This window comes from Furipterus horrens, unplaced genomic scaffold (genome assembly GCF_987537825.1).
Source record: "Furipterus horrens unplaced genomic scaffold, mFurHor1.1.pri manual_scaffold_1, whole genome shotgun sequence".
NCBI lineage: Eukaryota > Metazoa > Chordata > Mammalia > Chiroptera > Furipteridae > Furipterus > Furipterus horrens.
Window position 1 is genome coordinate 203,562,320 of NW_028327171.1, and position 15,821 is coordinate 203,578,140.

The 15,821-nt window shown below is 54.7% G+C and overlaps 1 protein-coding gene across 11 annotated transcripts in view; it reads right to left on the reverse strand.

Moving 5' to 3' along the window:
- TNS1 (tensin 1) overlaps positions 1-15,821 on the reverse strand; it is a 215,614-nt gene that overhangs the window by 11,902 nt on the left and 187,891 nt on the right. For 4 of the 11 annotated variants that reach the window (XM_090283637.1, XM_090283587.1, XM_090283552.1 and 1 more), the window contains 6 exons: positions 15,457-15,549; positions 14,856-14,879; positions 14,310-14,348; positions 7,622-7,820; positions 3,143-4,284; positions 375-461 (listed from right to left, as the gene is read on the reverse strand). In XM_090283637.1, coding sequence (XP_090139763.1) covers positions 375-461; positions 3,143-4,284; positions 7,622-7,820; positions 14,310-14,348; positions 14,856-14,879; positions 15,457-15,549 — 1,584 coding nt within the window. The remainder of the gene's footprint in view (positions 1-374; positions 462-3,142; positions 4,285-7,621; positions 7,821-14,309; positions 14,349-14,855; positions 14,880-15,456; positions 15,550-15,821) is intronic. The other 7 variants (XM_090283595.1, XM_090283561.1, XM_090283605.1 and 4 more) reach the window with 4 other exon arrangements.

A 15,821-nucleotide genomic window follows, 5' to 3' on the forward strand; every position in this document is an offset into this window, starting at 1 on the left:
GCCTGAAGTCGTCCCATCTCCATCCCCATAATCCCAACTTTGTTTGTCTGGAAAATGTACAAAAATCTCCCACATCATACAGATGGGGAGCTAAAGTTTTCCTATTATCTTGGCCAGCCTCTCACTGTGCCCAGGAAACCAAGACTTTGCTGATTTTAAGGATCCTTGAAAGGCGCATCTACAGCCATTGTTCCCCCACACTTCACCATGGGGACTGCTCTTCCTGCCTGACCTTGATCCCAGCCCCCTCTCTCTGTGACCGCCACGTCCTGCTTAAGGAAGGAGTCTACTTAAACTTTTTGCCGAGGGAGGCCTCGTGGTTACTAGCAGCCAACTGTAACCTCCAATAGACCCCAGGACCCCCCAGCACTCACCCTGCTCTCTGGAGATCTCAGGCTTGTACCAATATTTGGAAGTGTCCTGGACAAATTTCACTTTAGCCCGAGTCTCAGGGCTATTGTCTAAAGGAGAAGGAAAAAAAGTGTTACGGGTTAAATTATGTCCCTCTCCCAAAAGAAATATGGGGGTTCTAACCCCCGGTACCCGTGAATGTGACCTTATTTGGAAATAGGGTCTTTGCAGATATAATCAAATGAAAATAAGGTCATGCAGGATTAGAATGGGCCCCAATTCAATATGGCCGGTGTCCTTACAAGAGGAGGGGAAGAGACGGAGACACAAGGGGGGAGGGCCATGTGAACTTGGAGGCAAAGACTGGAGAGATGTGTCTACAGCCAAGGGACACCATGCACTCCCAACGAGAGACTAGGAGAAAGGCCTGGAATAGACTATCCCTCAGAGCCTCCGGCAGGAACCAACAACGCCTTGATTTTGGACTCCCGGCCTCCACTACTGTGAAAGAATCAATTCTGCTGTCTTCAGCCACCAAGTTTGTGCTGCTTTGCTATGCTGTCCTAGGTACTAAACAGAAAGTCAGTCTCCGCAAACATCATCACAGTATGGCTAAAAGGGACCTTGAGCAACTTTGTCATCCTTTCCATCTGCCGCCACTGATCATGTGTCACAGAGCTGCTCCCCTGTCCAAGAGCCCGGCACAGCATTGTCACTGTGCCGACGAAAGCCCTACTTCACCTCACCGCCCCCTTTCTCTGGAAGATTCAGACTAAACCCTTCCTGCAGCTTCTCTCACAGGCTCAGACATCCCACCTCTAGCCCCTTCCTCCCACCTTGATCCTAAGAACCTTGAGGACCAAGACAGAAAGACACGGTTCATTCCACTTCTCCCCGACCCCCTCCTCACTCCCCACGTGGAAACCCTGAGATCTGTATCACACAGGGCAAAAAAGTCATGCCTGCTCTGAGACAAATAGGGGAAGGGTTGGCCTAGAACTTAGGAGATAATCTCCTATGTGTTGCATAACCCACTTCTCCCGCAGACCTCCTCCCCACCAGACTCTCTGCAGACCCAGGATAATTTCATAGAACATTAGGTTCTAGAAGGACCTCTGACAGTATCTAGTCCAATGCCTTAACTTTACAAACGAGGAAAGTGAGGCTCAGAGAAGGGAGTGACCTGTCCCAGCCCACAGGGTGAGCCTTTCTATGGTTAACTGAATGGCTCCTGGAAGGCCTTCGCAGGTGAGAAGACCCGGCAGCCAGTTCAGTGCCAGCTATACCATATCCTCCTGGCTAGGGATTAGGATGTGTGCCTCTCACTCTCCAACCTCTCCCTTCATCTTTGGCACAACAGAAAACAAAAAGAGGAAAAAGGGAATATTCCAATGGTACATGTTTCCTCTCCCTTCCTAAGAGAGGTGGGAGCAGCAGAACTTGAGTCAATTTCAACGTGTCACTTAAACTCGGCTAGGCTTCTGGGATCTGTCTCTGGAGGACAGTGAAGGGCTAGGTCAGCTCCTTTCCCCCTCAGCTGTGCACTGACGGGGGCCTCTGGGCTCGGCAGCTGGGCCATTCAGCTGCTGCAAGCTGCCTCTCTCTGCTCTGAAGCCGCAGCCCCGCTGATGCTGGGCCTATCTAACGAGCTGTCAGAGGCGGCAGCAGCCACATGTGCCTTCCTGTGTTGACTCCAATGGCTATTTTAAGAAAGGGAGATGGTGGGAAACAGGAAATGTCCCAACTACTAGCAATTTTGCATCCTCCAAGGAGAGGGACTGGGAACCAGATGTCTCTGGTGGGCAGCAGGAAGCAGGGGCGTGCAGGGTCGCCGTAAGTGTCCTGGCTTGGCAGGGCCTGGTAGCGACACACTGAGACTCTGGGCAACTGGGGCTTGTTCCAGGCTGCCCAAAACATTCTCAATCTTCCTAGAATGCCTCAGAGACCCAGGGCCCCTCTGCACACACACAGGTTCCAGGTCTGGATGAGAAGCTGTAAATCAGCTGAGGCCTTGATCTTCGTGTTTGGATAATGAGCCCTCTGAGTAAAAGTAAAGGGGCCAAGTTCTGGTAATGAGTGAAGAATTCAGTGTGTAAACCTGCAGGGGCCTCAGTGAAACCGGGTTGGTAGAAACTAGACTCCAAAGAAAGGCCCAGCCCTTGGCCTTGTCCCATATCACATCTGTTAGTTAATGTGTGCACAGTGGGGATCAAAAGGTGAGAACAAAAGGCTGGCAAAGGAATGGAGGTACAGGTTTGGAAGGCAGATTGTCAAAGCTATGCTAAATTACCATCAACCTCAAGATAGGGAAGCATGATAAAACAACTCCAGTAATGCTTTAAGAACACTAGTTTGGGGTAGCATGGGCCTGGATCGGCAGCCTGGCTCTGCCATTTAACTGTCTGACCTAGACGAATGACTGAGCCCTCCAAGCCTGTTCCCTCGTGTGTGGCTGTGCGGATGAATGATACTACTTAGCGCAGAGGCCGGCACATGGCGCATGCTCAACAAGTGACAGTGGCTATGACAATCATAACAATAATACTATCAGTAGTATTTTCACTGTCAGCAGCGGCAGCAGGAGCAGCATCCACAGCCACTACAGCCACAGCTCATTTACTTTGAGGACGCCTCCAACTCCCATTATACAGATAAGGCATCTGAGGCCCACATGGCAGCGGTCTACCCACGGTTGTCTGCCAGAGGATGCCAGAACAGAGCACAGGATGGGTATCCTAACTGATGGACTTCACCCGTCAGCGGGGGGCGCAGGAGTGAAGAAGAGGCCCACCTGGCATGGAGTACTTGGAGAAGTCAGGCAGAGTGTGTGAGAAGGAGACGGTGCTGCCCCCGCTGGGACTGGACATGCCACTGGTAATAGGCGAGGAGGACACCTTCCCGTTGATGGTGGCATAGTTGGGGAGGCTGCCCGCTCGGTCTCCCATGGACATCCTCCACTTCTCTGGCAAGGCCGGTGTTGGACTCCCTTGCCGGAAGGCTGCTGAATCCGGCGAGGGGGAGGTGGCGGGGCTGCTCAGGCCCGGGTAGTAGGCAGGGGACACAGGGAAGGATGGTGTGGAAGGAGCCTGGTAGCCGGAGGCACTGCTCTGCCGGGACAGCGTTGGTCTCCTGTCCTCGGGGGTGGAGTAGCCACCATAGGCCACATGCCGGTCCAAGCTCGGGCTGCCGGGAACCACAGATCCAGACCCTCCGAAGTGACGGCCCAGGCTGGGGCTTCCAGGGCTGGCTATTGTGTTTCCATGGAGATTGGAGGCCAAGGTGCCCTGGTGGGCTCCAGGGTGTCTGCCCAGGCTGGGGCTCCCTGGAGTGGTGGCCACGTTGCTATGGAGACCTGAGACCTGATGGGCCCCAGGGTACTGGCCCCGGCTGGGGCTCCCTGGAGTGGTGGCCACACTGCCATGGAGGCCTGAAACCTGATGGGCCCCTGCGTGTCGGCCTAGGCTGGGGCTTCCTGGAGTGGTCGCTGCACTGCTCTGGGGGCTAGAGACTGCGTTACCATGGAAACCAGTTCCTGGTGGGCCCATCACCTGGCGGTGGCTCAAACTGGGGCTGCTGGGGGCAGCCATGCTGGGGTTGACAGCTGGACGACCGAAGCCAGGACTAGGGGGAGTGTTGGTGCCCACTGTCCTGTGGCGTGCCTGAGGGCTCCCGGGTACCGTGTGCACACCAGCCACATGGAACGAAGACCGCGTCTGGCTTTCTGGGGAGCTGAACTGTTGAAGTGAGTGGTCGGGGCTGCTGTAGCTGCTGCCCACGGTTGGAAGAGGAGAAGAACTCTGGTAGCTTCTCTGAGCCGAAGGGCTGGGCTGGCCCAGACTGCCGGAGCGGAAGCCAGAATCCAGCAAAGGCTGGGTGGGGGTCCGGGGGCCCTGGTCACTGCTCTCCCCTGATGGGAAACTCCCCACTGAAGTGCTAGAGAGAGAAAGGGCAGATTGAGATGTCAGCAGATGGTATTAATGAAGAACAGGCTTTCAGCGAACACTCAGATCTTTCTCTCCCTACTAATAACAATAATAAGTTCCACTTGCACGCACGGGAATATCAAAGGTTTTACATCACCCCATGGAACCATCAGAATAAGAAACTGAGGCTCAGGTTGGTTAAGCAACAGGCTCACGATCACATGGCTGATAAAAGACCAGGGTTTCAGGTCAGCTGTGCCTGATTCCAAAGCACATGCTTTTCCCACTGTACGGCTCTGTCTCCTGAACCACAAGTCAAAGCGAGGAGCTCTCTTTCATCGTAACTGAAAATGACTGAATCTAATGAACAAAATAAACAAAGTAGAAACAGAGGCATAGATACAGAGAACAAACTGACAGCTGTCAGAGGGAAGGAAGGCTGGGGGGCTGGGTGAAAAAGGTGAAGGGATTAAGCAAAGAAAAAAAACTCATAAATACAGACAACAGTATGGTGATGACCAGAGGGGAAGGGGGTTGAGGAGGGTAGAAGAGGGTAAAGGGGGGGATAAGTGGAGATGGAAGGAGACTTCTCTTGGAGTGGCAGACACACAATATAATATATAGATGATGTATTACAGACCTGAATACCTGAAACCTATAGAATTAACCAATGTCACCCCAATGAATTCAATAAACTAAAAAGAAGCTGAAGGTAGCTGTCCTCTTGCCAACTCCAGTATCACTGAACACTGGAGAAGGGGCTCAAACCACCTGGATCCTGTTCCTACTGGCCGTATCCCTACCTGATTCAGTTTCCCCAGGTGTGCCATCATTATCTTTAAATGTTGAGAGTGTTAGAATTGGGCTTTCAGTCCTGGGTTGCTCCAAAAAGCAAAGACAAGGAAGTCTCATAGAAGATTTCAGCTCATTATAAAGTCTGCTTTCCAGCCATCGAATCTGGCCGCTAATGGAGCAAGCTGCCTTGCATAGTAATGAGACTCCCATCACTAGGAGCATTTAAGCGGAGGCTGACTGACCTCTTGACCTGAATACTGTGAAGGGAATATCCTCCAATGGAAAGTTAGATTAGATGACCTCAGAGGTTGAACCCAATTCTAGACTGGTGAAATTTAGTTCAGAGAGACTGTACCTGGGAGGATAACCAAAATCAAAGGTTCTACCCTGAAGTTAAGTCCAAGTCCATAGAGAAGTACAACGCAATGGCCTGTGAGTTGGGAAACCTGGATTCTGCTGTTCAAGATTTCCCATGTGAAAAAAATGAGGGGGGCGGGGTTAGATGACCCTGATTCTTTCCAGACACAAACTTCTATCCCTCGATGACATGGCAGGGGAGACAAAGGTTGGCAGGGACCTCAACTAAGCAGCAGCTGTAGGCTGAGAGCCTCTGCAGCAGGAACCCTGAGGGGTGGGGCAGCTTCTTACATAAGACGATGGGCCCAAGCCTGGAGCTGGAACCTGCAGGGATTCTCAAGGCTGGGTAGGATAAGCTGGGGTCCCTCGGGTGATGTGAGGTGGGGGGTGGGGCAGGCAAGAGCCATAGGCAGGGAGAAGTCAGGGGCCAGGCCAGGACAAAGCTGACCTCACATCACAGAAGGGGCCAGAGCGGAACAGCCACTTTCTGCCAGAAATAACCTGTATTCTGAGGAATGGGAGGATGCGTCAGGCTGAGCGGGGCAGGGTGGTTGGGGGACACCAAAATGGAGTCTTATGAGATTAATCCCAGAGGAGAAACACTAGCTTCCGAAGCCCTGAAAAGAGCCAAGACTACGGCCAGAGGAATGTCAGTGAGAAACAGTGACAATGTCCCAATGTCAAGGCTCTCTGACCACCAGCCATGTGGCTGGGCAGGTGGGGAAGAGCCCCTTTCCTTAGAAGACCATGCCCTCTGCCCAGAGGCAGACCTCCCAGGCACAGAGCCATCTGCCCCATCAGGAGTCTGGGAGGGAGGGCAAGGTGAACTGAGGGTGCATGCTGGGCTTGAGGTGCCAAAACTCGAGAATTCAGGCAAAACTGCCTCTGCTGACCCAGCCACCCACCCTGACCTGGGAGGAGGTGCACTGCATCGGGCCAATGAGGGACTGCCCGCCCACCCAGGGCCTGTGGACATGTGAAGAGGTAGCTGGAGTGGTTTCAGCGCCCTGGGATCCCAGGATGTGGAGGGGAGTGAGTGTGGGAAGGGGTGGTAGCAGCAGTCTCCCCACCAGGGGGAGGGTCCTGGCTGCAGCCAGCTCCTCTCCCACGCCTGCCACCCTGTGCCCTGCCTGGGCTGATCTCAAGCTCCCTCCCCTACATCCTCTTCCTCCTCCCCAAGCCCAGCAGCTTCTCCCTGCACCGCAAATATGGGGGGCCTCCCCTTCAGGGCCCTCCCCTGCCCGGTTCCAGCTTTTCCTCTGTCTGACCCACTCAGGATGACAGCCACACATCCACAGACATCTCTCCTCGCACCCCAGAGAGACGCTCCTCACCTGCCCCCCACAATGACACACTTCACCTGTGGCTGTGAGCCCTCAGTGCTGCACCCCCCAAACACTGCCCCACCAGCCCTCTGTCCTGTCCTTCTAGAAAGCCTTCTTCCTCCTGCCTCACCTTTCAACACCATGTGCAACCTTCTGGCCTCGCCACAAACACCTCCAGCCCCCAGAAAGCCTCCCTGTGCCCCTGGCCAGGTCCACAGCCCCTTGCTCTGAGCTCCAAGAACTTTACTCATATGTCTGCTCTGGGCACATCTGACTCATCCTGTGACAGGCACCGTGACCCAGGTCGGGGGGAGAGGAGGCCAAGATATGGGCTCCCAACCAGGTGCCTTCGGTCTGAATCCTACTTCTGCTACTGTTCAGCTGCAGGACTGTGAGCAAGCCACTTCGCTGCTCTGTGCCTCAGTTTCCTCTTCTGGGAGGTGGGAATGATAAGAGTACTTACCTCATGAGACTGCTGTGAGGATTAAATAAAATAACCATCAGACGTATTTAGCAAAGTATCTGGCGCTTAAGAAGCACTTGCTACATAGCAGTTACTGCTGTTAGATTTAACGTGGGGAAGGAGCGCTTCTGGTTCACCTTCATACCCACCATGTACCCCCCGCCCCCACTCCTTCCAGCAGTTCTAGATGGTGGAATTGAATTCAGCCTGGCGATTATAGCTCCCACGGGACGTGGCTCTCAGGGGATGCTCTCTCAAGGTTTCTGATGAACTAGTTTTCGAGCGACCGCAACCTGGATGTTATTTCTGCCTGTCCACACCCTGAGCGGATGCAAGGGGCCTCACCCACGCTGTCCCAGGTGTAGCTTTTCACCCCTCGACCCCACGTGCTCCTCTTCCCCACTTACCTGTCAGCGCTGAGGATGGGGCTGCTGGTGGAGAGCGGGCTGGGGGAGACAAAGGAGCTGCCCAGGGTCCCGTTCCTCAAGGGTGTGTCGTGGCCATAGGCCTGGGCGGCTGGGGCGCTAAAGCTCTTGGGCTCAGGGTCCTGAGCTCGGGGCCCAGCCACCGCCGTCCGCACCACTGACTCGACGTAGCTCCGGGGCTCTGGAAGGAGCCAGGAGACAGAGACTGAGTTAGCACAGATCTATAGGATAAAATGTGGACCCCATCCAACCTGCCAGGGAGCCTGCCTCTCCAGAGTCCAGCCTCAGGGGACAGCCCCCAGGGGACAGCCAAGCACACGATGGGCACCTCTGGGGCGCCTGCCTGCCCATGTTCACCCCTCCTCCCAGCATCTTGGAGAAGCTGTGGGAACCCCACAGAACCCTTAACCATGGCCTCGCTCAGAGGAGCTTCCCAGAAACTGACCCCAGCTCTGCCTCTAAACAAGCCATCGCAGAATTGTTCCTCCCAGAGCCAGGATGCCCATCCACAGCTGGCATCCCCTTCAGCTGCTTTGCTTTGACAGCCCTGCCGCCTAGCCCCCCAGGCAGTGCTATACTCTGGGCTCTCTATGGACCTAGAGTTCCAGCCGGCCTCGCCCCTGTCTTAGGATAGCACCAGGGTTTGGACAAGCTTTGCCCCACACCCAGGACCCAGAAGCAGGCCTGCTGGCCTAGCAGCGGGCCTGCGCCAGTGCGTCACGCCCAGCCCCTTGATGCCAAGACACACCCACCTCCCTGCCTGACACACTTAGCATTCCTCTGGAGACTGACACCATTATCCCCACTCAGTGTTCAAAACATCCTAAGAGGAATGGCGGTGGGAGGGACAGGAGCCAGAAAGGCCATCATACAGATGAGGATACTGAGGCCTGGGGAGGGAAATGACTGGAGTCCGGGCCAGTGCTCATCCGACTCCCCCCTCCGAGGCCAGCCCCCAAATGAACTCAGTAGGAAATGGGGAGAAGCGGCAGGGTGCCCTGGGCATCTCAAGGGACATCATGAGGGGTGGATCGTCATCCTGCCACCTCCGAACCTGGCACCAGTCCTGTCTCTCTCAGGAGGGACGTGACTGAACACAGGCCCTCACTCTGCCTGCAATTAGGGCATCTGCCACAACCAGCCTGGGGCAACTGAAGGACCTGTGCAGCGCCGGGCCGGCCAGGCCCCTGGAGTGTCTGCTGGCCAGGACCGGGCTGGTCACTGAGTCAGCAAACAGCCCCTCCCCCCGGCCCAAAGAAAACCTTACTTTGGAAGGAACCTAATCACCATGGTGTCAAGGGTACAGCCTCTTGGACATGGCTCCTAAAGTGGTCTTGAGGTCTGACGTCCTGCACCCAGGCCCAGAGGCCTATGGGCACAGGGAGGGGGTGGTCTTTCAGAACAGGGCCCTTTGCAGAGGTCAGGGCTTCTGTGTACGGCTCCAGCCAGAGGCTGCCAGCCTGTCCTAGTTTTCACACAGAGTTCCCTCCAACCAACAGCAGACACTGGGGATGGGGGCGGGGCAAGATGTCTGCAAAGGGACAGCTCAGAGCAATCTATTCCAAGTACAGGGTGCAAGGTGGTACAGAACGAGCCAACTCGGCACCCAACGCTGGAGTCCCCATGGGCAGAGGCCAGCAAGGTATCCTCAAGAGCCCCTTCATCCAGCCCAGGCCACCCACCCACCCCACAGAAGACCCAGGCCACACCCATCCCAAAGGCACTGTTTCTGTGCCCTCTGTGCCCAAAGTACTACTGGAACCAGGAGATGCCACAGAAATCCCCTGACCCGGGGAAGGCATGCTTTCTTGTAAAGAACCTGAGAGTAAATATCTTAGCCTTGGTGGGCCAGACAGGCTCTGTCACAACTACCTGAAAATTGGGGAGCTGACAGTTTCAGCATCTTTATGCCTTGGGGGGTTGGCTCATGTCCTCAGGTAACCCACCTTGGCAGAAGGGGGCCTCACACCCACAGAAATGGTAGTTCAGACCCCAGGCCAGAGCCCACCCTTTCAGCCCATCCCCCACTGCCTGGAGTCACTCTCTCTGAAGACCTCCTGAACCCTTCCAGGCTCTCAGCTTCACCTGGGTCCCCATAATGCTTGGCACCACTTCTCTCTTACCCAGAGCTGGTCAGGGGATCCAGCCACCCCCCCACCCCCCGGGCAGTGTCTAGCATCCACCAGACCCTAGATACGTGTCTGTCCCACAAACGAGCAGATGCGTGATCTCTGCCCTCCAGCCCCACCCAGAGAGAGGTGCGTCATAATTAAGACCCAAGAGGCACACACTCATTTTTCTCATTCCCTGAAATTCTTGCTGACCACAGAAGGTCAAGCTAAAAGCCACATGGATGACCTCTGAAGTCCAGGCTCTTCTTCTACTCGCGAATCCTCCTGATCCAGGTAGAGATGAGCGAAGCCCCTTCACTCAGTCCCCACTCCTCACAAACCCAGAGCAGGAGGCACTTTGGGAAGCTATTTGATTTTCCGAGTCCATCGCCAGAACTGTTCAAAACCGAGCTTTTGGGCCAGAAACTCAGTTTTCCCAAGTTTTCAGACTCAGGTTGTTATTTTGAAAATGCCTCCTTTTCCTGTCTATTCCTCTCCCTCCCCCTACCTCAGTACAATGTACAACTTGTGGGCTCCCCTTCTTTCACTTGCTCGATGGCGCACCTGGAACAGGCTATGCAACCTTTCTGGGACTCAGTTTCCTCATCTGTAAAATGGGAATGAGAATACCCACCTGCCCAGCCAGGATCAAGTGATAAGAGATGGGAAAGTTCCTTCTAATTCTTTCTTGCTGATTCCAATTAGCTGTTTACGAGCAGCCCCGTGTGCTGCCTGTCTATGCCCCAGCGGCCTGCGGCTGCCTCCCTCCACCCTCTCTCCTGCTGTTTCCCTCCTCTCCTCCAATCCTGGAGCAGCTGCACCCAGAGGCAACAGGGTTGGGCAGGGGGAGAGAGGTGGGGCCAGGGAGGGTGCTTCATGTAGAACATTCCAGGAGCCCAAACCCATTCCAAGTGGCTGATGGTGGCTGACAGCAGCTGGAGGCCCGAGAGTCTTGGGCCTGCCAGGCTGGGGCACTATCACCTCTTCACCCACACCCTAATGTGCCTTTTCTGCCTCCCAGAAGAGGCTCTTTGACTGGAGAGAAGGGGTCCACCCACTCCAAGGAAATGAAAACATGTGGGTGGAGGAGAGGGAAGAAGTAAAGAGACCCCCGAGTGCCAATCCAAGAGCTCAAAAGTCAAAATGCCATACCTTTCATATTGGGCCACATGCCCCTCCTCTGAGCTCCCACTGCACCCTGCCCCTCCCTGCTCAGCATTCTACCTCATGCTGGGAGGTCTCCTGACATCTCTGTCCTCACCAGGCTATCTCACTCATCTTTATACCTTCAGTGCCCAGGACAGAGCCTGGAACCTAGTAGGGGCTCAGTAAATCTACATGGCACAGCCTGCTCTGAAATCCCAGATGCCATAGTACACCCCTCACCAAGGATCTTAAAGCAGGAAGAATCTAAGGAGGGATCATTTCTAGTCTGGTATGTCTTCCTTTCTGTCAGATCGGTCCCATCTAGTCCTCCGGACAAGCGGAACCCAACCTGAACATCCCTGTTCCTGTTCCTCCCTGCATCACTGGGCAGGTATTCTTGATGTTGGCCTCACATGCTTTATTCCTCTCCTTCCTTTGTGGAGAAGAGGACCCAGGACCCAGGTTCACAGAAGTCACCGTTTATGTTCAGAGGTATGCCCAGTGCACTGACATGGAAAGGGGCAGCCTCCACGTGCCGATCCAGTGTAGCATCTCAGCTGTGCCCCTGATGACTGTGTGGGCCTAAACAAGTCATTTAACATCCCTAGCATCATCTCCTCATCTGTGAAATAGGGTTCCTGGCACCTTCTTCCCAGGGCTTCTGTGATTATCAGACAAGATGAGACAATGACCCCATATGGTCCTGTCCCTGCCTTTTGAACCTCACTCTGTACCACACTCCCCCTTGGTTCCCTTGTTCTAGCCTCCAGCTTCCCCCTTGCTCTTGGCCTCACTGACTCTGCAGTTCCTAGAAAGAAAGAAAAAAAAGACATGCTGTCGACTCCCACCCCAGGACCTTTGCACATGCCCTTTCCTCTGTGTGGAATGCTCTCCTCCCATTCCAGTTCCACCAAGTTAATGTCACTCACTCCCACATCTCACTTCTATAGTAAGGTCAGGGTCTTTGCTGTAAGGTCTCATAAAACTGCATCCTTTCCCTTCAGAGCACTTATCTCAACATGTAATTCTGAGTGATCATTTAATTCTTGCTCCTGTTCATGCTCCATGAGATTGGAAACCATGGACTTGCTTATCATGGCATCCCCAGAGGCTGGCACAGTGCCTGTCACATAGTAGGCACGCAAAATATGTATTGACCAAATGAATCCATGACTGACAGAATAAATTAATATAAAGCATTTAGCATGGTGCATCGAACAGAGCCGAGTCCCCTAAAGTCTTCTTTTCCCCTGGCTGAGGAATTCTGCCTCGGACCATTTTTCCTCACAGGCAATTTTTTTTTTTTTTTTTTAATTTGCCATCAAAGTGTCAGTAGAGAAAGCAAGCAGAGCATCAGAGGGTCAGCAAAGAATGTGCTTTAGTCTAACAGGGAAAATGCAACCAGCTGCCCATAGCCTAGCTCCCTGCCCGTGACGCGCCCTATTCCCCAAGCCACGACAGCAATTCCAACCCCCACGCTGGAACCCCAGGGCATGATACCTGGATGCAGGAGGAGGCTTTGAACTAGCCACTTGTCTAGGAGACAGGAGATAATTCCACTCTCAGCCCCGCTGCCCCCTGTGACCTTCGGCAGATGCACTGCCCCCCTTACGCCACAAACAAGACCTTAGCATCACAGCTGTGAAAATGATGGGCATGGCAGAGCGGATCCCTAAGAACCTTCCCTCCAAGTCTGGCTGAAGGACAGATGCAGGCAGGTAGGAGGACTCGGGGCCTTGCAGACTGAGAGACGTGCGTGTGTATGATGGGCAGGTCTCAGCTTTGGCTGTGGATGCTCACTCTTCTGAGGTGTCACCCCCATGTGGGAAACAGCCAGGGCCTGTCAGCCTGTGGGATGATCTACCTCAGACCTTCCCACTGGAGAGCGTTTGAGGTCCCACCAGTCTGTTGAAGTCAGCAACCACAAGGAGGGTGTAGGTGGGCATCGGAAACACACGAATGCTTGCCCCGGGCCCCAGCTTATTCTAGTCTCCTGTCCCAGCTTCCCCGCCCTGTCGGGAACCAGCAGCCAGGAGCAAGCTGCCACTCACCCCCGGTTCTGGGATCAGTTGCTGGGGATACCTTGTTCTTCAACCCCCAGGCAGCCTGTTAGGGCTGCCTGAACTCTGGCTGGATGCGGGCAAAGCATTATGGATGCTCCAGCCATCTTGCCCGGAGGATGGCAGATTCAGAGTGGGACACCCCATGCCCGCTTTGGGGGCAGACTATCCAAGCGGTAAGTACAAAGGAAAGAGGAAGTAGGCTTAAGAAAACCAGATGGAGTCTTTCAGAAACCAGGCCACACAGACCTAGGATCCAGGTGAGAAGTCCAAACCACACAGACCTGGGGTCCAGGTGGAAAGTCAGAGCGTATAACAGGGCAGAGCTGGAAGGGGCTTCGACACCCACCTCATCCAAGCCCTCCTAGGAGAGATGGCCTGAACCACACCGGATGCCACAAAACCACACCCAGGCCACCCAGGCCAGTGCCCCCTTTGTTTCACCTGCTGCTGAAACATCATTTGAACTCTGTTCCTAATAAGTTAAAGTCTTTCAACCAGATGGCATCTCTGTTCTGCTTTCCTGTGACCAACGTGGAGTTCACCTAAATTAGGACTTACGCTGAGACCCAGACATGCTGACTCCTTGAAACTGTCAAAATTAATGTGCACGGTGTCCACATGCATAGGGATAGGTCTGTAGCTTTTCCGAAGACATTGAAATTCCAGAAAAACAGACCTCCTACCATCTGTGTTGATAAGAAACTAGGCAAGAGCTTCAAGAGGTCAACTCATAGCTCTAAGACAGTGGTTCTGACGAAGATGACTACCCCCCAGGGGACTTTTGCAATGTTGGAGACATTTCAATTGTCATGAGCAGGTGGGTGCTACTGGCATGTAGCAGGCGGAGACCAGAGATGCCTCTCAACATCTGACAATGCACAGGGCAGCCCCTACACCAGAGACTTGTCCAGGCCCAAATGTCAGCAGTGCAAAGATTGAGAACCCCTGCTCTTGGGCTCTGCATGTGGAGCACACCCAGGAAATGGAATAATGAGTCCCTGTCCTCTGTGTGAGTCCCCTTGCCCTCTGAAGGGGCGGGCTGCACCCCAGGCAGGCTGGCAGAGGTGCCACCAGGGTAGCAGCGACAGGAGGGGTGTTTTGTCAGCAAGGTGGCATCACACTGCCCCTGGACACTGGCTATGCCTGAATCTGCACTATGAACTCCTCGGTCAGGACTCAGGTGGCTTCCAGGGTGACAGATCAGCACCAGGGGATAGAGACCAGGAGGCTATGTGCCTGGTCGCTTGAGAGCTGCACCCTCCCCCCACCCCTGCAATGATCATGCTTTATGTGAAAAGCCATTCCCCGACCCAGACAGCGGGAAACGCCACACGGCAAGCCAGTACTTACCTTCAGACAGCTGTGCCACCTCCTTCTCCTCATCCTCCTCTGAGGGAAGATGAGAAGAGAGGTGGGGAGGAAAGAGAGGCAGGTGATGAAAAGGAGAGAGAGAGCAAAAAGGAAAGAGAGATCAATTAACAGATTATTTCTTGAGAGAGGATTTGCTGAGAAAAGGGAGGTGGGAAAGCAGAGGTGACTCTTCACAGAAGTGTCCCCAGGAGAGGGGTAAGGTTCAGTGACAGGACCCGGGGGCCAGGGCAGCGAGGCAGGCTGGCCAGGCACATGGTTTAAAGAGGGCCGGGCTCTCAGGAGCTGCAGGCCCAGCCACCATGGCTCCAAATCCAAGACGTGCCTGTCCCTGTCACAGTCCCTGCCCCAGGGCTTTCCTGGGCTGTGTCGCAAGCAGGAGCGTGCTGGCCCACTGACAGGCAGCCCCCCACCTCCTTATTCTCCTGGTGAGTCAGTGTCCCTGGTCATGCAGACACCTCCTGAGTGGGAGGCTGTGCCCGGCCGTGTGTCCGTGTGGGTCACACATGCGTGCCATTGTGTTCCTACCTGGCAGGATCAGTCTTCTGGCGACTAAGGGAAAGAAGCCAAGTTGGACCCCAGAGTCCCAGCCTAGCCCTAAAACCAGAGTCTAGGGAACAAGTTTCTGCACTCAGCCTGTTCGAAATGGCCACTAAGGGCCCAGGAGCCCCCAATTTCTCCTTCCCCCAAGGAAGGAGAGGAGCTTGGAAATGTGATGAGGAAGTGAGAGGTGTGAACCTGGGGTATGAGCGTGTGGGGGCGTGTCTGCACGTGTGTGCATGTGTATGCACACACAAGTATCTGAACACTGGGCACAGGGGTGCCTGGCTTCTGGCCGAGAGCTGACCAACTGTAAAAAAGCTGAGGCCAGGCCTCCAAATCCCCAAGTCAGAGGACGCCGAGAGTGGCATTGACCCCATAAGTCACTGGGCAGGAAGGCTGCAAAGGGATCTATGCCCCTCAACCCCCGACCTCCGCTTGGGCACAAACCCAAGCTGCCATCTTGTTTCCAGGAAGGTCTGGAGAACCCACCACTTCTGGGTTCTGCCCAGGTCCACAGGGGTCCTCCGACCCCCCACTCTTCCCTCTAGCCTCCCCCACTGCCTCCCTTCCAGCCAGCGTCACTCACCGCCCGTGGGGTGCAACAGGATATCTGCTGGGTTGTGCGGTTTCAGGCCCAGAGCAGAGAGGGGTGTCTTGGCCAGACCTGGAGGGGAGCGCACTGGGCAGGACAGAAGAGGGGAGACATGGCGAGTAAATCTCAGGGGATGTGGAGGAGGTACAGGGGAGAGGGAGGGGCGGGAGGGAGGGTACCCATAAGTGAGGGCTCGTTGGGGAGGGGTGGGCCTCCGGAGAGGGGACAGAGGAACCAGCCCCAGCCCAGGAGTGCTGCTGCAGCTCCACTGCCCTGTCCCGTCTGCATGTTTCTCCGTGGTTTAAAGAGTAAAGTGAGTCAGGATGTGGTGTTCTTGTTCTGGCCCTGCCCCTCAACCT